Here is a 24662-nt window from a genome sequence, read left to right as displayed (position 1 = left end):
ATGTTCGGTAAAAGGAGAAAACACCTTGGTGATCGGAATCGTCGTCGTGCAACACATTCCCATGATCAACCAGACCTTAGCAACGCCGAGTCATCGGATGACAATGCTGATGAGACACCCCGTCGTAGTCCAATGTTCGGTAAAAGGAGAAAACACCTTGGTGATCGGAATCGTCGTCGTGCAACACATTCCCATGATCAACCAGACCTTAGCAACGCCGAGTCATCGGATGACAATGCTGATGAGACATCCCGTCGTAGTCCAATGTTCGGTAAAAGGAGAAAACACCTTGGTGATCGGAATCGTCGTCGTGCAACACATTCCCATGATCAACCAGACCTTAGCAACGCCGAGTCATCGGATGACAATGCTGATGAGACACCCCGTCGTAGTCCAATGTTCGGTAAAAGGAGAAAACACCTTGGTGATCGGAATCGTCGTCGTGCAACACATTCCCATGATCAACCAGACCTTAGCAACGCCGAGTCATCGGATGACAATGCTGATGAGACACCCCGTCGTAGTCCAATGTTCGGTAAAAGGAGAAAACACCTTGGTGATCGGAATCGTCGTCGTGCAACACATTCCCATGATCAACCAGACCTTAGCAACGCCGAGTCATCGGATGACAATGCTGATGAGGCATCCCATTGTAGTATAATGTTCGGTAAAAGGAGAAAACACCTTGGTGATCGGAATCGTCGTCGTGCAACACATTCCCATGATCAACCAGACCTTAGCAACGCCGAGTCATCGGATGACAATGCTGATGAGACACCCCGTCGTAGTCCAATGTTCGGTAAAAGTATAACAACCATTGGTGATCGGAATCGTCGTCGTGCAACACATTCCCATGATCAACCAGACCTTAGCAACGCCGAGTCATCGGATGACAATGCTGATGAGACACCCCGTCGTAGTCCAATGTTCGGTAAAAGGAGAAAACACCTTGGTGATCGGAATCGTCGTCGTGCAACACATTCCCATGATCAACCAGACCTTAGCAACGCCGAGTCATCGGATGACAATGCTGATGAGACACCCCGTCGTAGTCCAATGTTCAGTAAAAGGAGAAAACACCTTGGTGATTGGAATCGTCGTCGTGCAACACATTCCCATGATCAACCAGACCCGAGCAACGCCGAGTCATCGGACGACAATGTTAATGTGACACCTCGACGTAGTCCCGTGTTCGGAAAAAACAGAAAACACCTTGGTGATCGGAATAGTCCTCATGCACCGCATTCTAATGATCAACCAGACCTTAGCAACGCCGAGTCATCGGATCACAATGCTGATATGAGTCCCCAACGTGTTCCCGTGTTCGAAAAAAGGAGAAAACCCCTTGGGGATCAAAATCATCGCTTTGCACCACCACATTCCCATGAGCAACAAGACCCGATCAACGCAGAGTCATCGGACGACAATGCTGATGAGAAACCCCGTTGTAGTCCAATGTTCGGTAAAAGGAGAAAACCCCTTGGTGATCGGAATCGTCTTCCATCATCACATTCCACTGAAGATACCGTCTCGAACAATACTGAGAACTTCGAAAACCTCAGCGACGTTAGAGGAAATGTTAAAACAGGAATAGTTATTGATAGAACGGAATGGGAAGTTATTGCGCCATTACCAACAAAGAGAAACCGACCTCGATGCCTAAAGAAAGGTTGGCATAAAGTAATTGGCAGTAAACTTGAAGAGATATACCAAGAGGGATGTGTCTTTTCATATATTTACAACAGAGTAAAATCAGAACACAGCAGAAAATACCAAGCGCCATTTTTCAGGGGAAAAGCACAATGCAGACGTTCAAAGTGTGAAAGAAACATTGATTTGATTATCCACGATGAACCCACAGAACCTTTTGATAATGTCTTAATGTATGCTACATTGAATGGTAAAGTCTGTCATGACAAACCTGAAAGGCGTCCATTAACTGGTGATGCAAGGACCTCCATGGCACGGAAAGCTCTTGACGTAGGGATTGACAACGTGTATTATGAGAACATTGAGGCCTCATCTAAGCATGAGTATGAACTTGGCGATATTAAATCTTGTCCATCAAAGACAGTCCTTAGAAAGGCTGTGAATGAGATTGTACAAGCAGAAATGCTTCACAAGGACATCATTCAAGAAACAATATCTTTTGAGACAAAGTTACATTGATGATGACGCTGATCCAACATCCAGATATGCGGGCTATCTTCAGTATGTTGCAGTCGATCCTTTCACGGTAATAATGTTTTCCCATGCCCAAATTGAGGTTCTTGTGAAGATGGCTAGACCAGATATATATATCGATTCAACAGGATGTCTCATCAAATCATTCCCAGACCAGAAGAGGCCTTACCTCTATTCTGTTGTTATCAAACCAGAGGAAAACCTTCCACCTCTATCCATTGCTGACATGGTAACAACAGACCACTCGCAACCTTCCATTATACATTTTCTCACATTTTTCCAGAGGGCGGTTAAGGAAAAATCCAAATCATTTCAGCCAAGAAAGGTGGAAGTTGACTGGAGTTGGGCTTTGATAAACAGTATACTCATGGCCTTCAACTGCATGTCTGTAAAACGCTATCTTAAAGTTGCATGGGACATAGTTCATCATCGAATGCAGAATGAAGACCTATCTAGTTTAACTGTTGTACACATTTGCATTGCCCATATGACCAAGACGTTTTGTAAACACGCACGTCAAACCTCCAGAAAAGACAAGGAACTCTTTAGGTTTCTTATGAAGTCATTTGCTCTTCTCTCTAATGAAACATCCCTTGAAAGCGCGAAGGAAGATCTATTATCAATTTTCATGGTACTGCTATCTACAGAAGATACAGATGATGTCAAAAAAGCGAGAGAAGCCGTCAATGAGAGATATCAGAAATATCCAGACTGGGCGACCGATGAAAACTATGTATACGCTGAAGATGAAATAGAGCATAGTGTCAAACTGGATGATCAAGATGTCTCCATAACTGAATCATCGCCATGGACACAAATGGCTGAACAGACAAAAAGAGATCTCACAAGATGCATCAAAGAAAAAGAACCCTCGAATAGTTTCTACTGTCCAGAAATAGTAGATATTCTAGTTAAGAGATTCTTTCCCATTTATCCACTATGGAGCGGTCTCCTTCTTGGTTCACTTGGACGTTATGAGTGCGATTCAGAATCACTACCAATAGAAACAAATGAAACTCGCGATTCAAATGCAAATGTGGAAGCCTGGTTCAGGATTGTTAAGAAGGACATATTGAAAGGAAAGGAGCGTCTAAGACCGGCCAAATTTGCATCGAAACTCAAGCGGAGTATCAATGCTCGAATAAAGGAACTGAACCTACCTGAAATAAGGTGTGCCAAAAGGAAGAGAAGAACTATTGATGTTGCCGAGGAAAAATGGTCAAGAAAGAGAAAACGAGGCAAAAATAAGTATCAACCTCCCAAGAAACCAAAACAGACTGCAAGGAGTTCTGGGGACAGCCGACAACAACAAGATACAAGATCTGAAAATGAAAAACAAACAGTAGCGAAACATGAGAGCGTTCTTCAGAAATTTCCCCCGGTGCCTCGGTGGGGAGGTGTAACCAGCATCGGGCAACATCTTAGGAACACTTGCACCATTGACAATTTTCTGACCATCATGTATATCACTCATTTGGACAACTCGTCCCTATTTATAGATTGCAACCGCCAAAATCCGATATTGAACACTCTACTTAATTCTCTACATCTAATGTCAACCGGAAACTTTGCAGACGCCAAGGCCACATGGCTAACCATGGTAAAGGAGCGATCCCTTCGTGAAAAAGTCATCAACCTATATGGCGAGGAAGATGAGATGTTCGCTGGCATTTTCAACAAAACAGTTCAAACAATGATCAAGGAGAAATGCAGCAGCCCCTCTTGCCCGCACCCGTACATCGAACGACAAAGGACAGGGATATTCCTAAGGTAACATGAAATAAAAACTTTACGGGTTTATTCACTGTAGAGAATGGTATTTATGTCTTGTTGCCATTTCATTAAAAAAGGTCATTGGCGTTAATCATATACAATGAAATGGTATATTACATATTCAATAATGATAGTCATTCATCTAATTCATGTGATACTACATATTCAAAAATAATAGTCATTCACAGTTTCAAGATAAATGCTAAACATTATGTTCTATCCGAGGAAAAAGACGGTGACGTACAGTTACATAAAGTCTTTTGAGTCATTAAGGAATTGAAATTTGTCAATTGAAACAATAGTTTAGTCCTTAAATATTGCGTTGATTGATTTTAGAAGAAACAATTATTGCAAATAAATATAGAACCATTTATAGCAAGTGATATGTCCCTTTCGGTTTTTAACAGTTCGAATTGTCCCAGTACCATCGATCAGATGTTCCGAGAATGGATTGCTCCTAGTGATTCGAGTTGTGGATTGACGATGCTTTCTGATTCTGAGGTGGAGAATGTTTCCGGAGAGACTGGTGCAATGAGGTGAGAAAAGTTAGTGTGAAAAGGGATGTATTTAAAACGTGACTGGTGGAAAAGCCAGAGTTTGCGTTCCTATAACTAAAATAATTTGCTACTCTGTACTGATGAATGTTGACTTGACATCGGCACTATGAAAAGAATAATTCTTAAAAAAAAAAAAAATATGATAAAATATGATCAATTATGTTTTATCAATAAACATTTTTTTTTCTGAAATGAAATGAATATATACATAAAAAAACAGAAATCAGGGAGAGCTGGGAATAAAAATGTCCACTACAGAATGATCTTTACTAGTCCATCATCTGTCTCTTTTTCGGATATCTCCTCTAGGTTACAGGATATTCTACATCATTCTAGGTTTTTAGATCTATAGAAAAGAGTACACGAATTCTTAATAGATTAAATATCTAATAATCTTGTATAGAAATATTCAAAAGTTATCGGTATTAAACATTATCAGGTTGGGACATTGTTTGTGAATGAGACAACTGCGTAAACATGATGTACATATCATTTCCTTGTTTATATCGATAAAACGATATAGTGCTTTGTCTTAATCCGTCCGTCCAGCGAAATGAGGTAATTCCATTCTGGGGAATGTTTCAATACATGGTGGATCAATGATTTAATCATACGACGATCAAACGAAATTAAAAAAAAAGATATTGCAATTTAATATCACGTTTTTTTCCTATCGTTTCTTTATCTCCTTTGTTTATCGTTTGTTTGAACGTGGGGAAAGGATTTTTGTTTGACTCTTTTTTTGGATGATACGGCAAAAACGTATCTCAATGCTTTTTAGCCTCAATTCCAAACGATTTATCATATGCCTTAAGATAATAGAGTGTAACATTAAAACTTCAAAAAAACTGGAAGTGCTTCGATTCCGCAGCAATATTTTATTTATGATATCTGATGAAGAACCTCAGAAGCTTGTTATTCATCTCTTCATCGCTTGACTAATTTCAAGAGGTTGCAAATGACCTGGCGACGTCCACGATTGTAGATTTTTTTCAGTATTCAGTTTTATATATTAAAAAAGATATAAGATTAAGAGCTATTATTTTCTGCAGGTGCACAGGAAGAAGATCCATTTCTCGGGTATTTGGAGATGGACGGCCATATGTACTAGTTCTGCGAATTGCCGACTTGGTACGAATCGGATATCTGGAAAATGACATTGAAGACTTTACTGAGAAGTTACATTATCCTACTGGTGACGTATACACGCTTGTCGGTGTCACCATGCACCGACATGGCCACTTTAGTGCCTGCATTCGGTCAATTATCCAAGGCTGGATCTATTATGATGGACTTGTTGGGTCGTTAAAGAAGTTTTCCAAAGCCTGCATCAAAGGCTGCACCCCCGTAAATGCCATTTACGTTCGGGGGTTGAAATAAATAACTAAAGCTCCGTTCAAAAATCGCATTTTGTTATCATTTCAATCAATCCTTGTTAATACAGTGCAAATAGAACTAACCATCGTAACCGTAATTTTTTTCACATCAAAGATAAGGTATCTATGTATATTAATAATAGAAGCATGCAAACTATATATTTATGTAAAAATTGTACTTAAAATCTCCCAATGTCAAAATCAGTGCGTGTTATAAAGAGCTTATTTGATAAAATCATAAAAAAATGTCTTTTTATAACCTTTTTGCAGTGAAAGGGTTTTGTAATGAAAATATAAGTGATATTTTTACTAGTCCAGGAGTGATATTTTCACTCGTTTTTGACCAATCCGAATGCAGCATTGACATTGAAAATATCGTTTTGATTATTACGCCATTAGTTTGTGCAAAAATGTCGCCATATTACTTGAAAAAATATGACGTTATGCTCACAAAAATACTAAACATAATCGCTTAGGCAAATAACTTTGTAAAAGACAATGGCGGAATAACCTTTGGCCGAAACAGTAGTGATGGTCTTCTAAAAATGAAAGCCAGAAAACAAATGTAATAAATAGAATATTCCTTGTTTCTTGATGAATACCTCATGGAAGATATTTAGTTTTCACCTCACTCGATGAAATGTAATTTGTATGCAGCAAGAAACGGGGAGTATCCTCTATTTATCTTTGTCCGCTGGTATACCCTCATGTTAGTAATACGCAGGAAATTACGATAATGGAAAATGGAAATAGGAAGTACATTTAGTTAAGACATTTGTTATCAATATGGATCAATTCGTTACATAAAAAATGGAAAATATGTCACAGCTCTAGTTAAAGTTATATGTGCCGTATTTTTCATACTTACGAATCAAGAGAAGCTTTTAATATGTTATTCATCACCAAAAGCTACTAACATTTTGAAAATTACAGTACTTTCAATGCATTAGTTTTTATTTTACAAATACAAATACGAGCAGAAAATGATTATGTTTAAATCTATAGTGAGCAAAATGTTATGTTATTAGTAATTGTAAAATTATTTCTGCAGGAAAGTTTCCATCTAAACACACATAAGGCATAAAAACAACAATTTTACAGTACAAAATGTCTGTGTTTTAACTAACGTTTATAAGGCATCTGAAGCAATTTGAATGATTTTCATGGCTTAATTCACCAGACCTTATGGATTTCAATACATAAATGAAGAAAAACATGCCGAAATTTTCGCCCAGTTATGGCACATACAACTTTAAAGTAAATTATGTCTAATATAAAACAATAAGTGTAATGACTGAATCACATAAGTAATGGGCCCTTAATGAGTAATTAAAAGGTCAAATAGATCATTGTGATGCATAATAATGCATTTTGAACCATTTCTGATGGTAATTAGTAGCTAGAAATTGAATAAGTAATCAGGGAATCGAATAAGTAATCAGGGAATCGAATAAGTAATCAGGGAATCGAATAAGTAATGGGCCCTTAACGAGCAATTAAAAGGTCAACTAGATCATTGTGATGCATAATAATGCATTTTGAACCATTTCTGATGGTAATTAGTAGCTAGAAATTGAATAAGTAATCAGGGAATCGAATAAGTAATCAGGGAATCGAATAAGTAATCAGGGAATCGAATAAGTAATGGGCCCTTAACGAGCAATTAAAAGGTCAACTAGATCATTGTGATGCATAATAATGCATTTTGAACCATTTCTGATGGTAATTAGTAGCTAGAAATTGAATAAGTAATCAGGGAATCGAATAAGTAATCAGGGAATCGAATAAGTAATCAGGGAATCGAATAAGTAATGGGCCCTTAACGAGCAATTAAAAGGTCAACTAGATCATTGTGATGCATAATAATGCATTTTGAACCATTTCTGATGGTAATTAGTAGCTAGAAATTGAATAAGTAATCAGGGAATCGAATAAGTAATCAGGGAATCGAATAAGTAATCAGGGAATCGAATAAGTAATGGGCCCTAAACGAGCAATTAAAAGGTCAACTAGATTATTGTAATGCATAATAATGCATTATGAACCATTTCTGATGGTAATTAGTAGCTAGAAATTGAATAAGTAAATCAGGGAATCGAATAAGTAATCAGGGAATCGAATAAGTAATGGGCCCTTAACGAGCAATTAAAAGGTCAACTAGATCATTGTGATGCATAATAATGCATTTTGAACCATTTCTGATGGTAATTAGTAGCTAGAAATTGAATAAGTAATCAGGGAATCGAATAAGTAATCAGGGAATCGAATAAGTAATCAGGGAATCGAATAAGTAATGGGCCCTTAGCAAGCAATTAAAAGGTCAACTAGATCATTGTGATGCATAATAATGCATTTTGAACCATTTCTGATGGTAATTAGTAGCTAGAAATCGAATAAGTAATCAGGGAATCGAATAAGTAATCAGGGAATCGAATAAGTAATCAGGGGATCGAATAAGTAATGGCCCTTAACGAGCAATTAAAAGGTCAACTAGATCATTGTGATGCATAATAATGCATTTTGAACCATTTCTGATGGTAATTAGTAGCTAGAAATTGAATAAGTAATCAGGGAATCGAATAAGTAATCAGGGAATCGAATAAGTAATGGGCCCTTAACGAGCAATTAAAAGGTCAACTAGATCATTGTGATGCATAATAATGCATTTTGAACCATTTCTGATGGTAATTAGTAGCTAGAAATTGAATAAGTAATCAGGGAATCGAATAAGTAATCAGGGAATCGAATAAGTAATCAGGGAATCGAATAAGTAATGGGCCCTTAACGAGCAATTAAAAGGTCAACTAGATCATTGTGATGCATAATAATGCATTTTGAACCATTTCTGATGGTAATTAGTAGCTAGAAATTGAATAAGTAATCAGGGAATCGAATAAGTAATCAGGGAATCGAATAAGTAATGGGCCCTTAACGAGCAATTAAAAGGTCAACTAGATCATTGTGATGCATAATAATGCATTTTGAACCATTTCTGATGGTAATTAGTAGCTAGAAATTGAATAAGTAATCAGGGAATCGAATAAGTAATCAGGGAATCGAATAAGTAATCAGGGAATCGAATAAGTAATGGGCCCTTAACGAGCAATTAAAAGGTCAACTAGATCATTGTGATGCATAATAATGCATTTTGAACCATTTCTGATGGTAATTAGTAGCTAGAAATTGAATAAGTAATCAGGGAATCGAATAAGTAATCAGGGAATCGAATAAGTAATCAGGGAATCGAATAAGTAATGGGCCCTTAACGAGCAATTAAAAGGTCAACTAGATCATTGTGATGCATAATAATGCATTTTGAACCATTTCTGATGGTAATTAGTAGCTAGAAATTGAATAAGTAATCAGGGAATCGAATAAGTAATCAGGGAATCGAATAAGTAATCAGGGAATCGAATAAGTAATGGGCCCTTAACGAGCAATTAAAAGGTCAACTAGATCATTGTGATGCATAATAATGCATTTTGAACCATTTCTGATGGTAATTAGTAGCTAGAAATTGAATAAGTAATCAGGGAATCGAATAAGTAATCAGGGAATCGAATAAGTAATGGGCCCTTAATGAGCAATTAAAAGGTCAACTAGATCATTGTGATGCATAATAATGCATTTTGAACCATTTCTGATGGTAATTAGTAGCTAGAAATTGAATAAATAATCAGGGAATCGAATAAGTAATCAGGGAATCGAATAAGTAATGGGCCCTTAATGAGCAATTAAAAGGTCAACTAGATCATTGTGATGCATAATAATGCATTTTGAACCATTTCTGATGGTAATTAGTAGCTAGAAATTGAATAAGTAATCAGGGAATCGAATAAGTAATCAGGGAATCGAATAAGTAATGGGCCCTTAACGAGCAATTAAAAGGTCAACTAGATCATTGTGATGCATAATAATGCATTTTGAACCATTTCTGATGGTAATTAGTAGCTAGAAATTGAATAAGTAATCAGGGAATCGAATAAGTAATCAGGGAATCGAATAAGTAATCAGGGAATCGAATAAGTAATGGGCCCTTAACGAGCAATTAAAAGGTCAACTAGATCATTGTGATGCATAATAATGCATTTTGAACCATTTCTGATGGTAATTAGTAGCTAGAAATTGAATAAGTAATCAGGGAATCGAATAAGTAATCAGGGAATCGAATAAGTAATGGGCCCTTAACGAGCAATTAAAAGGTCAACTAGATCATTGTGATGCATAATAATGCATTTTGAACCATTTCTGATGGTAATTAGTAGCTAGAAATTGAATAAGTAATCAGGGAATCGAATAAGTAATCAGGGAATCGAATAAGTAATGGGCCCTTAACGAGCAATTAAAAGGTCAACTAGATCATTGTGATGCATAATAATGCATTTTGAACCATTTCTGATGGTAATTAGTAGCTAGAAATTGAATAAGTAATCAGGGAATCGAATAAGTAATCAGGGAATCGAATAAGTAATCAGGGAATCGAATAAGTAATGGGCCCTTAACGAGCAATTAAAAGGTCAACTAGATCATTGTGATGCATAATAATGCATTTTGAACCATTTCTGATGGTAATTAGTAGCTAGAAATTGAATAAGTAATCAGGGAATCGAATAAGTAATCAGGGAATCGAATAAGTAATCAGGGAATCGAATAAGTAATGGGCCCTTAACGAGCAATTAAAAGGTCAACTAGATTATTGTGATGCATAATAATGCATTTTGAACCATTTCTGATGGTAATTAGTAGCTAGAAATTGAATAAGTAATCAGGGAATCGAATAAGTAATCAGGGAATCGAATAAGTAATGGGCCCTTAACGAGCAATTAAAAGGTCAACTAGATTATTGTGATGCATAATAATGCATTTTGAACCATTTCTGATGGTAATTAGTAGCTAGAAATTGAATAAGTAATCAGGGAATCGAATAAGTAATCAGGGAATCGAATAAGTAATCAGGGAATCGAATAAGTAATGGGCCCTTAACGAGCAATTAAAAGGTCAACTAGATCATTGTGATGCATAATAATGCATTTTGAACCATTTCTGATGGTAATTAGTAGCTAGAAATTGAATAAGTAATCAGGGAATCGAATAAGTAATCAGGGAATCGAATAAGTAATGGGCCCTTAACGAGCAATTAAAAGGTCAACTAGATCATTGTGATGCATAATAATGCATTTTGAACCATTTCTGATGGTAATTAGTAGCTAGAAATTGAATAAGTAATCAGGGAATCGAATAAGTAATCAGGGAATCGAATAAGTAATCAGGGAATCGAATAAGTAATGGGCCCTTAACGAGCAATTAAAAGGTCAACTAGATCATTGTGATGCATAATAATGCATTTTGAACCATTTCTGATGGTAATTAGTAGCTAGAAATCGAATAATCGAATAAGTAATCAGGGAATCGAATAAGTAATCAGGGAATCGAATAAGTAATGGGCCCTTAACGAGCAATTAAAAGGTCAACTAGATTATTGTGATGCATAATAATGCATTTTGAACCATTTCTGATGGTAATTAGTAGCTAGAAATCGAATAAGTAATCAGGGAATCGAATAAGTAATCAGGGAATCGAATAAGTAATGGGCCCTTAACGAGCAATTAAAAGGTCAACTAGATCATTGTGATGCATAATAATGCATTTTGAACCATTTCTGATGGTAATTAGTAGCTAGAAATTGAATAAGTAATCAGGGAATCGAATAAGTAATCAGGGAATCGAATAAGTAATCAGGGAATCGAATAAGTAATGGGCCCTTAACGAGCAATTAAAAGGTCAACTAGATCATTGTGATGCATAATAATGCATTTTGAACCATTTCTGATGGTAATTAGTAGCTAGAAATTGAATAAGTAATCAGGGAATCGAATAAGTAATCAGGGAATCGAATAAGTAATGGGCCCTTAACGAGCAATTAAAAGGTCAACTAGATCATTGTGATGCATAATAATGCATTTTGAACCATTTCTGATGGTAATTAGTAGCTAGAAATTGAATAAGTAATCAGGGAATCGAATAAGTAATCAGGGAATCGAATAAGTAATGGGCCCTTAACGAGCAATTAAAAGGTCAACTAGATCATTGTGATGCATAATAATGCATTTTGAACCATTTCTGATGGTAATTAGTAGCTAGAAATCGAATAAGTAATCAGGGAATCGAATAAGTAATCAGGGAATCGAATAAGTAATGGGCCCTTAACGAGCAATTAAAAGGTCAACTAGATCATTGTGATGCATAATAATGCATTTTGAACCATTTCTGATGGTAATTAGTAGCTAGAAATTGAATAAGTAATCAGGGAATCGAATAAGTAATCAGGGAATCGAATAAGTAATGGGCCCTTAACGAGCAATTAAAAGGTCAACTAGATCATTGTGATGCATAATAATGCATTTTGAACCATTTCTGATGGTAATTAGTAGCTAGAAATTGAATAAGTAATCAGGGAATCGAATAAGTAATCAGGGATCGAATAAGTAATAGGATCGAATAAGTAATGGGCCCTTAACGAGCAATTAAAAGGTCAACTAGATCATTGTGATGCATAATAATGCATTTTGAACCATTTCTGATGGTAATTAGTAGCTAGAAATTGATAAGAATAAGTAATCAGGGAATTGAATAAGTAATCAGGGAATCGAATAAGTAATCAGGGAATCGAATAAGTAATGGGCCCTTAACGAGCAATTAAAAGGTCAACTAGATCATTGTGATGCATAATAATGCATTTTGAACCATTTCTGATGGTAATTAGTAGCTAGAAATTGAATAAGTAATCAGGGAATCGAATAAGTAATCAGGGAATCGAATAAGTAATCAGGGAATCGAATAAGTAATCAGGCCCTAACGAGCAATTAAAAGGTCAACTAGATCATTGTGATGCATAATAATGCATTTTGAACCATTTCTGATGGTAATTAGTAGCTAGAAATCGAATAAGTAATCAGGGAATCGAATAAGTAATCAGGGAATCGAATAAGTAATGGGCCCTTAACGAGCAATTAAAAGGTCAACTAGATCATTGTGATGCATAATAATGCATTTTGAACCATTTCTGATGGTAATTAGTAGCTAGAAATTGAATAAGTAATCAGGGAATCGAATAAGTAATCAGGGAATCGAATAAGTAATGGGCCCTTAACGAGCAATTAAAAGGTCAACTAGATCATTTTGATGCATAATAATGCATTTTGAACCATTTCTGATGGTAATTAGTAGCTAGAAATTGAATAAGTAATCAGGGAATCGAATAAGTAATGAATATATGGCGAATTAAAACTATTCGTGAAATCAAAAAACAGCCCTAAAAACTAACTAGACGCGAATAGAAATTAAAATAACGAATTATGTCGTCGAAAAATAACTTTATAGCAAATCTATAATGGTTAATCACAAAGTAAAATGGACGCAATGAGGCAATCTACTGAATAAGCATGTTGTCTAGATCAAATGAGCACATATTACACAGAATATTTGAGTAGCAGTTATAAGATGTGATAATAAAAAGATTAAGAAAAAAATTAAAAAACTATAAGGGAAAAATCCACAGAATATAGAAAGCAACACATTAAAATAATGCATTTTGAAAGCACTTTTAAAACGGTATTCAGTCTAATTAAAATACAAATAATATAAAGGTCTTACGTTCATAACGTGGTAACTGGGGCCCATTATGAATTATGTCAACAAAAATGTTAAAAAAATGTTTCAAATACTATTGAATTTACAAAATCGAATAAGTATGTAATCGAATTATATGAAACACTATTTCGAATTCAATTCAGAGAAAACCAATGTCCAATTAATAATGCATTTTTTCATAGTTTAAATGGTGAGAATATAAGACATGTAAGGTGAAATCTTTTCCGAATATTAAACAGTAGCTAATGTAACATGTAACTTTAATTATTTATACATTATCAATAACAAGTTAGAATCTGATGATAATTTGTTAAAACACGAGAATAGAACAATGTAAACATAAACTTTAATTACATACATCATCCACAATCTAATAAAGGACCGCTACCTTACAAATGTAATGGCTTTTTAAATTTTAAAAATTTTAGAGAGTCTCAAAAGTATTATGAAACTTACCGTTAATACTACATTTATCATCACTTTCTGAACAATTAAATTCAAATAAATGAAATGTATAATTAATTCATAACGCGGGTCGTATTATTTCACGATCGTCCTAAATACCACCTGGTAGTTGAATTATCACTGCGCCAGAAGGTAAAAACAGCGAAATGAAATTCAACTAGTACATTAATAACCGATGTTAAAGGCCCACTACCTTTCCGAAAGGCAAAGCAATTTTTAAAATGGGAAAGTAAAACGGATCGATATTTTTTTTGTTTATAGTCTCTAAAGTTATTAAATTACCGTTAATATACACGTGTATCACATTCTGAACAATTTGATTAAAATAAATAAAATGTTAATTTTCATAACCCGAACAGGTCGTATTATGTTTCCCGCCGTCGTCCTAAATGCCGCGCGGTAGTTGACTACTATCACTGCGCAGAAAGAAATAAAACAGCGAAATAACTCTCCATTGTTATCAAACATTACGCAGTTTATGAAAATCTTGCATATGTTTACATGTAACCTAATCTAGGCCATTGGTTTAATTAAAAATGCCATGTTATTAATGTTTTTAAGAAACACTCTATGTTTTCCTCCGGAAATCAAAGGTAGCGGGCCTTTTAAGCATGATAATCTTGCATAAGCTCCATGTTATCTACCTCATCTTAGGTCATCGTGATATAGTTTCTTATGTTATTTTAATGATTTTTAGAAACCTTTCAATTTTGCTCTGTGATAGGTAGTGGGCCTTTAAAAATACAGTAAATCCTTTTAGTTAATCAACCCCGTTCAATAGTGTTTTCTCGTAATCAAACGCAGTGATAATAAGGATCTATGTATTTTGATTACATTGGCATCATCGATAACAAGTTATAATCTCGATTTTTAGTTAAAAATGATGAGAATAAAAATTTATGTAACAGATATCTAATCGAAGTTAGTATATGCATCATCAATAAACACGTTAGAATCTGGATGTAATGCTCGATCGCATTTATCTAAGTATGGATGAACATTGAATCCTAATGCTCTCTTGGTCACACAGAGATAATGCATTTCGGCAAAATTGTCTAACAAGTGGGTCCTTCAATCTATTTGAATAATCTATACAATTTTTGTTAATGTTTAACACTATATTGGCCTTTATTTATCGTGTTCGTTACTAATGAATATTTAATGTTTTATGATATATAGGTAACCCACCAAAACCACAAACAAACAAACAATAAAATATACCAAATATGCAAATTAAATTTTAAGATACAGTAATGTTCTCTACTAAACATTTAAATAATTCATTAAAATTCCATCCTCCAATTCTTCAAAAACAAAAAATGTGCATTTATATAAGTATCAATCACGAATGTTCCCCTTGAATACCTTAATACTGAAAATTTCTGTAAGTATTAGCATTTCATTTATTTACATTTTATATATTCCATCGTCCATTTGAGTCACTTCAGGTATATGCTTAACTCCATTTTTATCGTGTTTACAACATTTCTATGTACATACTTCAATGAAATTGTCAAAAACTATGCCCATGTATGCAGACATTAAATCGGATCCCATTGATTGTCCCGAAAGCGATATATGTAATGTAGGATTTGGAGGGGCAGTGATTAAGTTAATTTTTATACTTTCTGGATCAAATATATGATAGTATCGTTATCAAACTCAGTATCAGTTATAATCGATTGTAGAACAATCCAGTCCTTTGCCTCATCCCACGATATATAGAGTGAGAATCTCCAATAGTTCATTCTGAATAATCTCTCGTCGTTGCTTCTGATTCGTCGAATAGGAAGAGCCATTGAACATTGCCACCTCCTTCAATTGATATAAGCAGCATCATGGGCCACATTCTATTTAAAGCACAACTCTACAACAGTCGGGAGTCTCTTTTGGCTACAGCACTGGGGAAAACATTATGTGAGATCTCGTCTACAATTAATAGCTCGTGACTGAAAATATGATGATATCTGAAAGCAATGGTGTACAGATGCAGTTGATTTGATGGCTAGTTGAAAGTAGAATCCACAAAACAAATGCAATTCTTTAAAAAATTTCCAAACGGTTATTGTATGTGTTACTATCTATCAGTTATGTATAGGGATTATTGGTCAATGGCATTAGAGTGTGCTGCTGAAACAGAGAAACGAAAGTTAGGCTATCAATTTTTGGAGTTTGTTGTATATAAAACGGGAAAAATGTCTATACAATCATTAGAATTCGAAGACACTAAAGCAAGATATTAGTAAGTTCACGAAGCAGTGCAATTAATAGACAATATGAAGTCAAGGTAAGAATTAGTTAATTACAAAAATGTAACTTAAGATATTTTCTAATTAACTTAATTAACCAGATCTTGAATTGGTCTTCACTATATTATTATGTACATATTAGATTTATGTAGCGATGCTGAATTTTTATTATCAATTTTATTTTGTTATATTTATTGAAAGTTGATAAAATTAATTACAAAATATTTGTTCAAAGCTTTTGCAATAGAATTTTTAGTGAGTTTAAACAATTTTCAGTTTTCAGAATTTATTTATTTTTTATGATGAAGTTACATCGTTAGGAAGCAATTAATTAAAGCTTTTAATTACAATATAAATATTTCATAATTTCTTCTATTTGAAACCCGTTCTTCATAAGTTACTAGCTGTTTTCTTTCTAGTAAATACACGCCAACATAAGTGGCAAAGTTTAATAATGTATTCCAAATGACCATATCGATCGGTTAAAAGGATAACATTGACTCAAAATGTTAAAAACAAAGACATTATTAGAGGATTATTTCTCGTCTTTGTTACAGAATTTACATTCAACCACTTCCTAGTGATCATCATTACATCATGATTTGTATCGTCCCGATGGTAACGAAGGCCGCGCCCCTCCCTGGATACCAAGAAAATACTAAAATCCATGTGAAATACCTTCCAACAATTTGAACCGTACGAGACGACAAACGCGCAGAAATCTTCCGTTCTCCAGGATTTACTTTTGAATCTCCAGGTGGCAGAGAATGTTATTTCCGAACTAAAAAATGGAATATGTAAGTTTAATCTAACTTTGTAACTATTGAAAAAAAAATATTCTTATGAAGTGTCTATAAACTTAGTTAAAATTCAATCCGAATTTGAAAAATGAGGAATTTTGTAAAAGAAATTTTTTCAATAATTTCAATTTTAGTTTTAATAAATTAAAAAGCTCGAAGAGCAAAAATTGCGAAAACAGGAATGTTTACATATACCACGACTATTGAAAACAATGTTATCTATAATGAATGTGGTGTATGTGTGTCGATAACTTATGTAATATGATTTAATTTAGTAAATCAGAAACTTTGAATAGTGACAAATGAAATGCGTCAATATGCCTATGACTTTTGAAGCAGAATTGTTATTAAATGGTTATGGGTGTCGATGACAAAATACCTTTATATAGCACACTAAAGGTGCGGAAAGCATGGCGTAAAATTAATTATTACATACCTTTTTTATACAGATGTAAAAGTACATATTAAAACTAATAGTTGTATAAATATTGATGTATCCAGGATTTAAAATGTACTAAGAAATTGTCTGTTTCAGAGAACACATCATCGCGGGGAGAGTCTCTAAAGTCCATATTCGTGTAACTCCAGCCTTGAAAACAACCTCGATAATGTGTATAGGCATGTTACGGCTTCCCAGACCTGGCGCCATTACTTCTTGTCACGGAACTTCCTAGCTATTTGTGAAAACGTGAAGTCTTCAATTTTGAATAATTTTTTTGATTTAGTGAAGTATTAATCACCAACGGGATCACTTAGGCATATGTTTAACCTTATTTAAATGTTGGTATTTATTGAAGTTCCAAATTTTTTTTTATTGAATAATGCTGGTTTTAATAACTCTGACAATTTTGCTAGCCAAGGATAATTAAGCCGATTCTCTTCCTACTACCCTTGTCAAAATAGCGAAGGTTGATACTCATTTGAGAATAACTACTTCTCCTGCCCAATAATTATCGTGCTATAGAACTATTGAAAACTAGATTGTAACATCTTCTTTGTGATTTATGAAAAGAATATTCAATATTTAGTAAATTCTCTTTCACCCCTAATGTTAAGCTTTAGATGTACTCTTTCAGTCATCTTTATATATTTAACTTAGAATGAATGTGGCTCCATGCTCTTCCCAACGGTTATGTTATAGACTAATAATACATCATTTTACTAGATCATTTTCATGATTTTGTAGAATTTTACGACATTTTTGCACGACTACAAAATCCTTAATCCCAGTTTTATGATTTTTCCTGGATGTACGTCAAAAAGAAACCATTGAAGAGGATTATCAGAACAACAACGCCACATACTTTTACCAACTGGACGTAATTACACAACGCATTGATTAGAAAAATGTGTTATGAAATTTTTCATCATTTGACAAATCAACGTTGTGGCGCAGAGGAACAAACTCTGGACGCAACGGAACTTATGACAATTACATGGTATCGCCTAACTATGATCCTCGGGAGAGAGATTACCTTCTGATTAGGGATACAGGTGTTTTAGTTCGGGCGCTGCATGGTAGATATGATAACTGTCTCACGCTGTTCAGAAAAATCTCGTCATAATGACGTCAAATGAAAAATCTCGTTTAATGACGTCAAATAGAAAAACTCCAATCATATGACGTCAAATAGAAAAAATTCGTCATAATGACGTCAAATAGAAAATCTCGTCATAATGACGTCAAATAGAAAATTCGTACAATAAACGTCAAACAGCCTGAAAATTCTAGTCATAATGACGTCAAATAGAAAATCCGTTATAATACATCCAATAGTAAATCTCGTCATAATGGCGCGCAATAGTTAAAATCTCTTTAATAACACGTGCAATAGAAAATCTCGTTAACGTAAACGTACCATAGAAAATTCTCGGCATCTTTACATTTAATTCAATACTTCTTATTCTAAAACGTTCATATACTCAAATACAAATTTCATTTTTCTATAACAATAACTAATACTATCTTCAAATCTCAATGTTCCATTTTTTCGTTTTCCCTAAGAAGTATTATATAACTTTACAAAGTTCATAATCAAGGCCCGTAAAGAAAATTCAATTTTTATGATGTTTTCGCTCAATTACTGTTTTGTTGAACAGGCTCATTTCAAAATACCACTCCATAATACCTTTCTTACCAATAGTTTAAACATAAAACTCACATTCATCTATTTTATATACCAATGGTAATAATCAAGTAGTTTGCCAGAATAAATCAAGCATAATATTTTGTATCATAATGCGGGGACATTTCCACATTTCCCCCTGTTTTTTCCTAACTCTTGAAAAACAATCATGTTTATCTGCATATTTCATTTGCATAATTTGGTTGTATATTTTGATGTCTCTTTTTCTTTTTATCTAGACAATGATTTTACCCATTTTTTCATTTTATAAGTTTGATTGAATATGGTTGTAGAAATATGTCCTTGAATGATATGGTCTTGAATGCAAGTGTCACAACCTGAAAACATCGACCAAGCTGTTGATATTTAGATCACTTATCAATATTTCCTGAAAACTTCAAAATTTGAAGATGATTTTCAGGCATTCTTTATTGATATGCAGTTAGAATGAAATAGGTTTGTTTTTCATAAATGTGACACTTGAATGATGATTAATTGCAGAATGGTATGAATATTAGCTGTGTTTCAAACCTTTATAAACGTCCCGGTAAATTGAAAATTGAATTTCATTGCTTTCCACAACAAGTAATATGCGTTATAAGGATATTTAATTATTTATATAAATACAGTGTTTATGTATAGGGATGAATGTTTTATGTATTTACTTGTTAATTTGAAGGCAATTGTTGTCGAACTGCCATTGTGACAATGTTTGAATATACATGTAACAATTGATATAATAATTATTATCACGCGCGTGCATGATATGGTTGTCATTACGAATAATCCAGCTTGTTTAAGAAAGTTTTTAATTATTTTACCACAGTAGTAACTTCAGGGTAATGAACATAATCGTGTTCATGAAATTGTATGATTATATTAATATTCGATGGAAATCATGCTTTCAGACTGAATATTTTCTAATAGGTTTTTAAGTCATTTATGTTTTTATAATCTATATTTTTTGTAAACAGCAATTGGATAGTTTTTGTTTCATTTCTTTACATGCAACATTGCCAATTCTAATTGATATAGCCCATGTATGACGTTGTTGAATGCTTTAATGTGAAAAATGGAATTTTGTGAATAAATAAAGCCATAACTTTGTTACCAATATTTACAATTTTGTAATCTCTTCTTTTTCTTGAAAAAACTTATGATTACTTGGGATCACCATTTCATATGTAAAGCCGTGAAAAACAATTCAAGGATCGGGAAGTATGGATGACAATCCGTTTCATCTTAACGCTAATTTGGATAAAGATATACAAATAATTTTGTTTAAAGAAATAAATCCCTTGTTTTCAGTTTAACTGATCATTTCTTTATTACTTTAAACCCAATTGGTTTATCGGTTACAGTTATATATAATACAGTGCAGACAGGAAAAACAATACAATATGTACAGACAAACACAACACACTCGCAGCGTACACGTATGGTAGAGTGTAGTAAGAGATATCACACATTACGATATTTTACATTCGTCACATTTATTTTTTAATAACTTTCATATTATATTTTTATCCAAGTATATTTTAACATTATACCAATTAATATTTTATTGTCACTCAACACATTTTAAACACTCTCATAATTACAATTTATACATGTACTATTTACAGAAATAACATTCATTAACCATCGCTCATTACATTGATACATGGGATAGAGTTACATTGTATTGTAAAATATAATATCTGATTTATTAGACGTTTTAACTATGCACATTACATTAATATTATTTTCATGTTATCTCATTCTTACGTCTACCGTGTCAACAGTTTATACATGATCTTTGTTCGCATTAATATTATACATTTACTTTACTCAAAATTACATTTAATAGTATTTTCAACATATAAATGTAACATTACATTCTATATTATTAACACATTAATTTAATCATTCAAATTTCAACCACGGCATTGATGTAACATGATAGTTGATTAATACGGTATGCCATTATTCAGACGCTATGCAAAACCTTTCTCTCTTTTTGTTTGCGCCATGCAATCTGATAAATTTGGCTAAGTTTGACAGATCTTTTATATTATCTGTTTTTCATTAATTGCCACAAATTTAAACCATACTACAGGGATTTTTTGAAAATCGAATTTCTCTGATTTACAAATTACATCTTATATCTTTAAAAACTTTCGCATTTCCCAATAATAATGACATTATTCATGCCTCGTATCCCCGCTATTGCATGCCCCCATGTACAAATTCGGACGACTTCTATCTGTAAATAACGACCTCTCTCGATATTTAAAACTTATGTTGTATGTGACATACGATGTTTTTGATATTTCTTTCATTTTTGGGTCCCTATAGATATTTGTTAAATATTTCTGTGAGACCAAAATCTGTCGCGAATATATTTGTACAATGAGCACTTAGAAATAACTCGTTTCACACTACAGTCTTGTTGGTATATCATACATCTGTATCTAATAAATGCTCTAACGTTTTGATGATATCAAATCTTTGTCCAATTATTTTATCACTTATGCCAAATATAACCTAACCCCATTGGGCTGTATAATTCAAATGACACTATCCGACCAATCTGTTGTTCCCCGATTCACAAGCATTTTCTTGATAGATAGCATTTAAAATACAATTATTTGATGTCAGACATTTAAAATTTAATCCAATATCTAAAAATTCTTAGTTTTCTCGACAATAGCCATTGAGGTATCTGCCTAATTCTTGATATACCATACAATTTGCTGTTTTTTGAACTCCTAATAATCGTTTGCCAAAAACTTAAGTGCAAACATCTATGTTGGTGCTATTGTGAAACCCCCATACTTCACTACTGTAACATTTAAATACTAGCGAACATAGGTATCAAATACATGAAAGTTGTGTTTCAATGTTAAAAAAAGGCTTTGTCTTACAATACATTTGACACTGCAAACAAGAGCTATTCTTACCCTTGTTCAGAAATTCTATCTTCTGCTTTCCTGAATTTACCGTTAAAAATTTAGAAGAAAACCAAGTGAGGAAATTAAAATCGTTTACAAGAATCTAACTGGCAACAGTTATAAAACCAAATAGATATCCTCTCTTATTTTCCCCCGTTTCTGCAAAAACTAATACTTATAGTTTAGAATCAGTATTTACAGTTAAGTTCCATTTTTTGGTGTAAATCTAGCAATTTATTTGTAAACCCTTTGGTAACAGTTTTCGGATAAAAGTACCATGTCGTTTTGCGTACATCAATAGTAAACAGATTAAGTGTTGCGATAACGGTACCAAAATGCGCGGGTATAACATTCAGTTTCAATAAAACCAGCACGATAATGTGGTCATCTGATAAAACTCATCTCACAATCTTTATTAACATGGTCGCTTAGCATTGATGAACATGATTAAAGATGACAATATTTTCGCCTGTGGAATAAACCGTTCGGGTGCACTCGGAAAAAATCAGACAGTTTTTTTGCTTGTTGGCATTAATTAACAAACAATTTGTACAATGGTATAATGAACGTATTATACGTACGAATGTGAACCCTTCCACGCCCTCTTTTGGGTGTTAAACCATAAATTCGACGGCCGATTTATAAAATCAATCTCTGCTGGTAGTCCTAAAATCAATGAAACAGCAGTACAATCTGTGTTCTGAAGATTTTTCCAGTTTGCTTATTAAAGATTTGTAAGACAAAATATGGGCATCAACTGTTGACTTTTTAGTGTGAGTTTTTAAAACCCGAAATGTTCGACATCAAACTTATTTTTGTAATATGTCATATCGGGGAGGTTTGGTGGAGTCATTGAGGGGACTAGTCTATTGTTGGTTTATATTGAAGTTAGATTTGTACAAATGAACTTATTAAGTCATAATGCCTCTAAAGTTAATAGTTTGTTCCTTGGCACTATGTACCCCTTATTCCAGGTGAGAAACTATGGAACAATGATTAGTGGTCTATTGACAGAAAGGAGTGTTGGAGGAGGGGCCTGCTCAGGTTTAGTGAATTGGCAAAAAGGAGCAACTAAAGTGTTTATATGAAATGCGTTTACAACCAGAAACAAATAAGTCGATTTCCACTCCACTTTATGATTATTAACCCACACCCCCGTACCTCCCCAGATACAACTATTCAGGGGGGAAGATGTTCGTAGGGGTTATAAATAAAATACTTGCTGTATTCAAAAAACTGAATTAGAGACCATTGTTTACATGTAATCACATCGTGTAAAAAAGTCAGTTAACCATTTCAATCTCTTGAAGTGCAGTGAAGAATAAAATAACATAGAAAGCGTATTCGTAAAAAGACATGTTCGTCCAGGTACATTTAACACCCTTATTGCTATTTTCCTGAATTTTCTGTAAAAAACCAAAACCCAAAAAACAACTATGTCTTTTCTCAAAAGTAGTAGTAACACCAAAACCCACCCTGGTTACACCACACAAAGTCGTGTATACCCCACACGTTGGAACCCCCCACCCCAAATTGCCAAAACTAAAACAACACCTCGTATATGTTAGGTTTTATCGGTACAAGAAAACCCCACCCCCCCCCCCCCCCCCGGCTGTCTGGTCAAACCACAACAAACACACAAAACAGAACCACAAAGGACAACAAAAAAAAAAGCACTTGGAAAAAAAAAAGTAAACTTTTGAAAACAAAAAAAAAAAAACCCCCCCCCCCCCCCCCCCCCCCCCCCCCCCCCCCCCGCCCCCAACCCCCCCCCCCATGTGCCCACCCCCTTCCCCCTGCCCCACCCAACCCAATAAACAAACCGACCAAAACCCCAGACGTGCTACCCCCCGTACACCACCCCCCCCCCCCCCCCCCCTGCCCCAAATAAATCTCATATCATTTTTTCGGTAAATTTATCAACACATTGATCAATGACTTCTTGACCCAGTGTCAAAATAATGATCGACATTAATTTAATAATTCCGTACGATTACATTCCATAATATCTGACGAACACTTTTTCTGTTATATTCATCAATCCTACGTAACCTTCATACATTTACAAGTTATGCCTACAATGACAACAGTTTTTCGTACTGAATATCGTTACATTTTCACTAGAAACACAGTTGAAATACCAGACAGGTGGAAATATCCGAAAAGACATTAAAATACAACCACTCGGTCAAATTTCAATTTAATTATCAAAATTTTCATCAAATGTCATTACATAAGTCAATGAGGCGTAGTACCTCTAATATTAAAAAAAGTATATGTTTCCATCGGGATCGGTCACACCCATGTAAGCCATGTGACAATTTCGTATGTTAGTAGTTTTAACACATGAAAGTAAATTGTCTACCGAAAACTGTTTACACATTGGTCAGAGTTAGACTCCGTTTAGGTGGTTGGTTTCATCGGAAACATAAATTATAACATTTGATAAAAGTATCGCTGATATACAATTCACTTATAAAATATCATCACAAAACAATTAATAATCATCATTAACAAGACCGTTCTACTATTAAAATCACCAATAAACA

At 34.1% G+C, this 24662-nt stretch overlaps 1 protein-coding gene across 1 annotated transcript; it reads left to right on the top strand.

Annotated features, from left to right (window-relative positions):
• Positions 1–6105, top strand: LOC138313454 (uncharacterized). Its single transcript, XM_069253880.1, has 4 exons — positions 1–2033; positions 2155–3954; positions 4365–4493; positions 5567–6105. Exons 1-4 carry the CDS (start codon positions 1–3, stop codon positions 5892–5894), a joined length of 4290 nt encoding a protein of 1429 aa, XP_069109981.1. The 3' UTR covers positions 5895–6105.
• Positions 6106–24662: the final 18557 nt, after the last annotated feature.

The sequence above is a fragment of the Argopecten irradians genome, unplaced genomic scaffold, assembly GCF_041381155.1.
Source record: "Argopecten irradians isolate NY unplaced genomic scaffold, Ai_NY scaffold_0686, whole genome shotgun sequence".
Taxonomy (NCBI): Eukaryota; Metazoa; Mollusca; class Bivalvia; order Pectinida; family Pectinidae; genus Argopecten; species Argopecten irradians.
The sequence above is the reverse complement of the archived record's forward strand: the minus strand, read 5'-3'. Positions and strand labels throughout refer to the sequence as shown.

What these genes read in the sequence shown, in the direction of transcription:
- LOC138313454 (XM_069253880.1), top strand. Translation starts at nt 1, where the DNA reads ATGTTCGGTAAAAGGAGAAAACACCTTGGTGATCGGAATCGTCGTCGT. An exon ending in GAGGCCTCATCTAAGCATGA is followed by an intron (nt 2,034 to 2,154) that starts GTATGAACTTGG and finishes ATATCTTTTGAG; the next exon opens with ACAAAGTTACATTGATGATG. An exon ending in AGGACAGGGATATTCCTAAG is followed by an intron (nt 3,955 to 4,364) that starts GTAACATGAAAT and finishes GGTTTTTAACAG; the next exon opens with TTCGAATTGTCCCAGTACCA.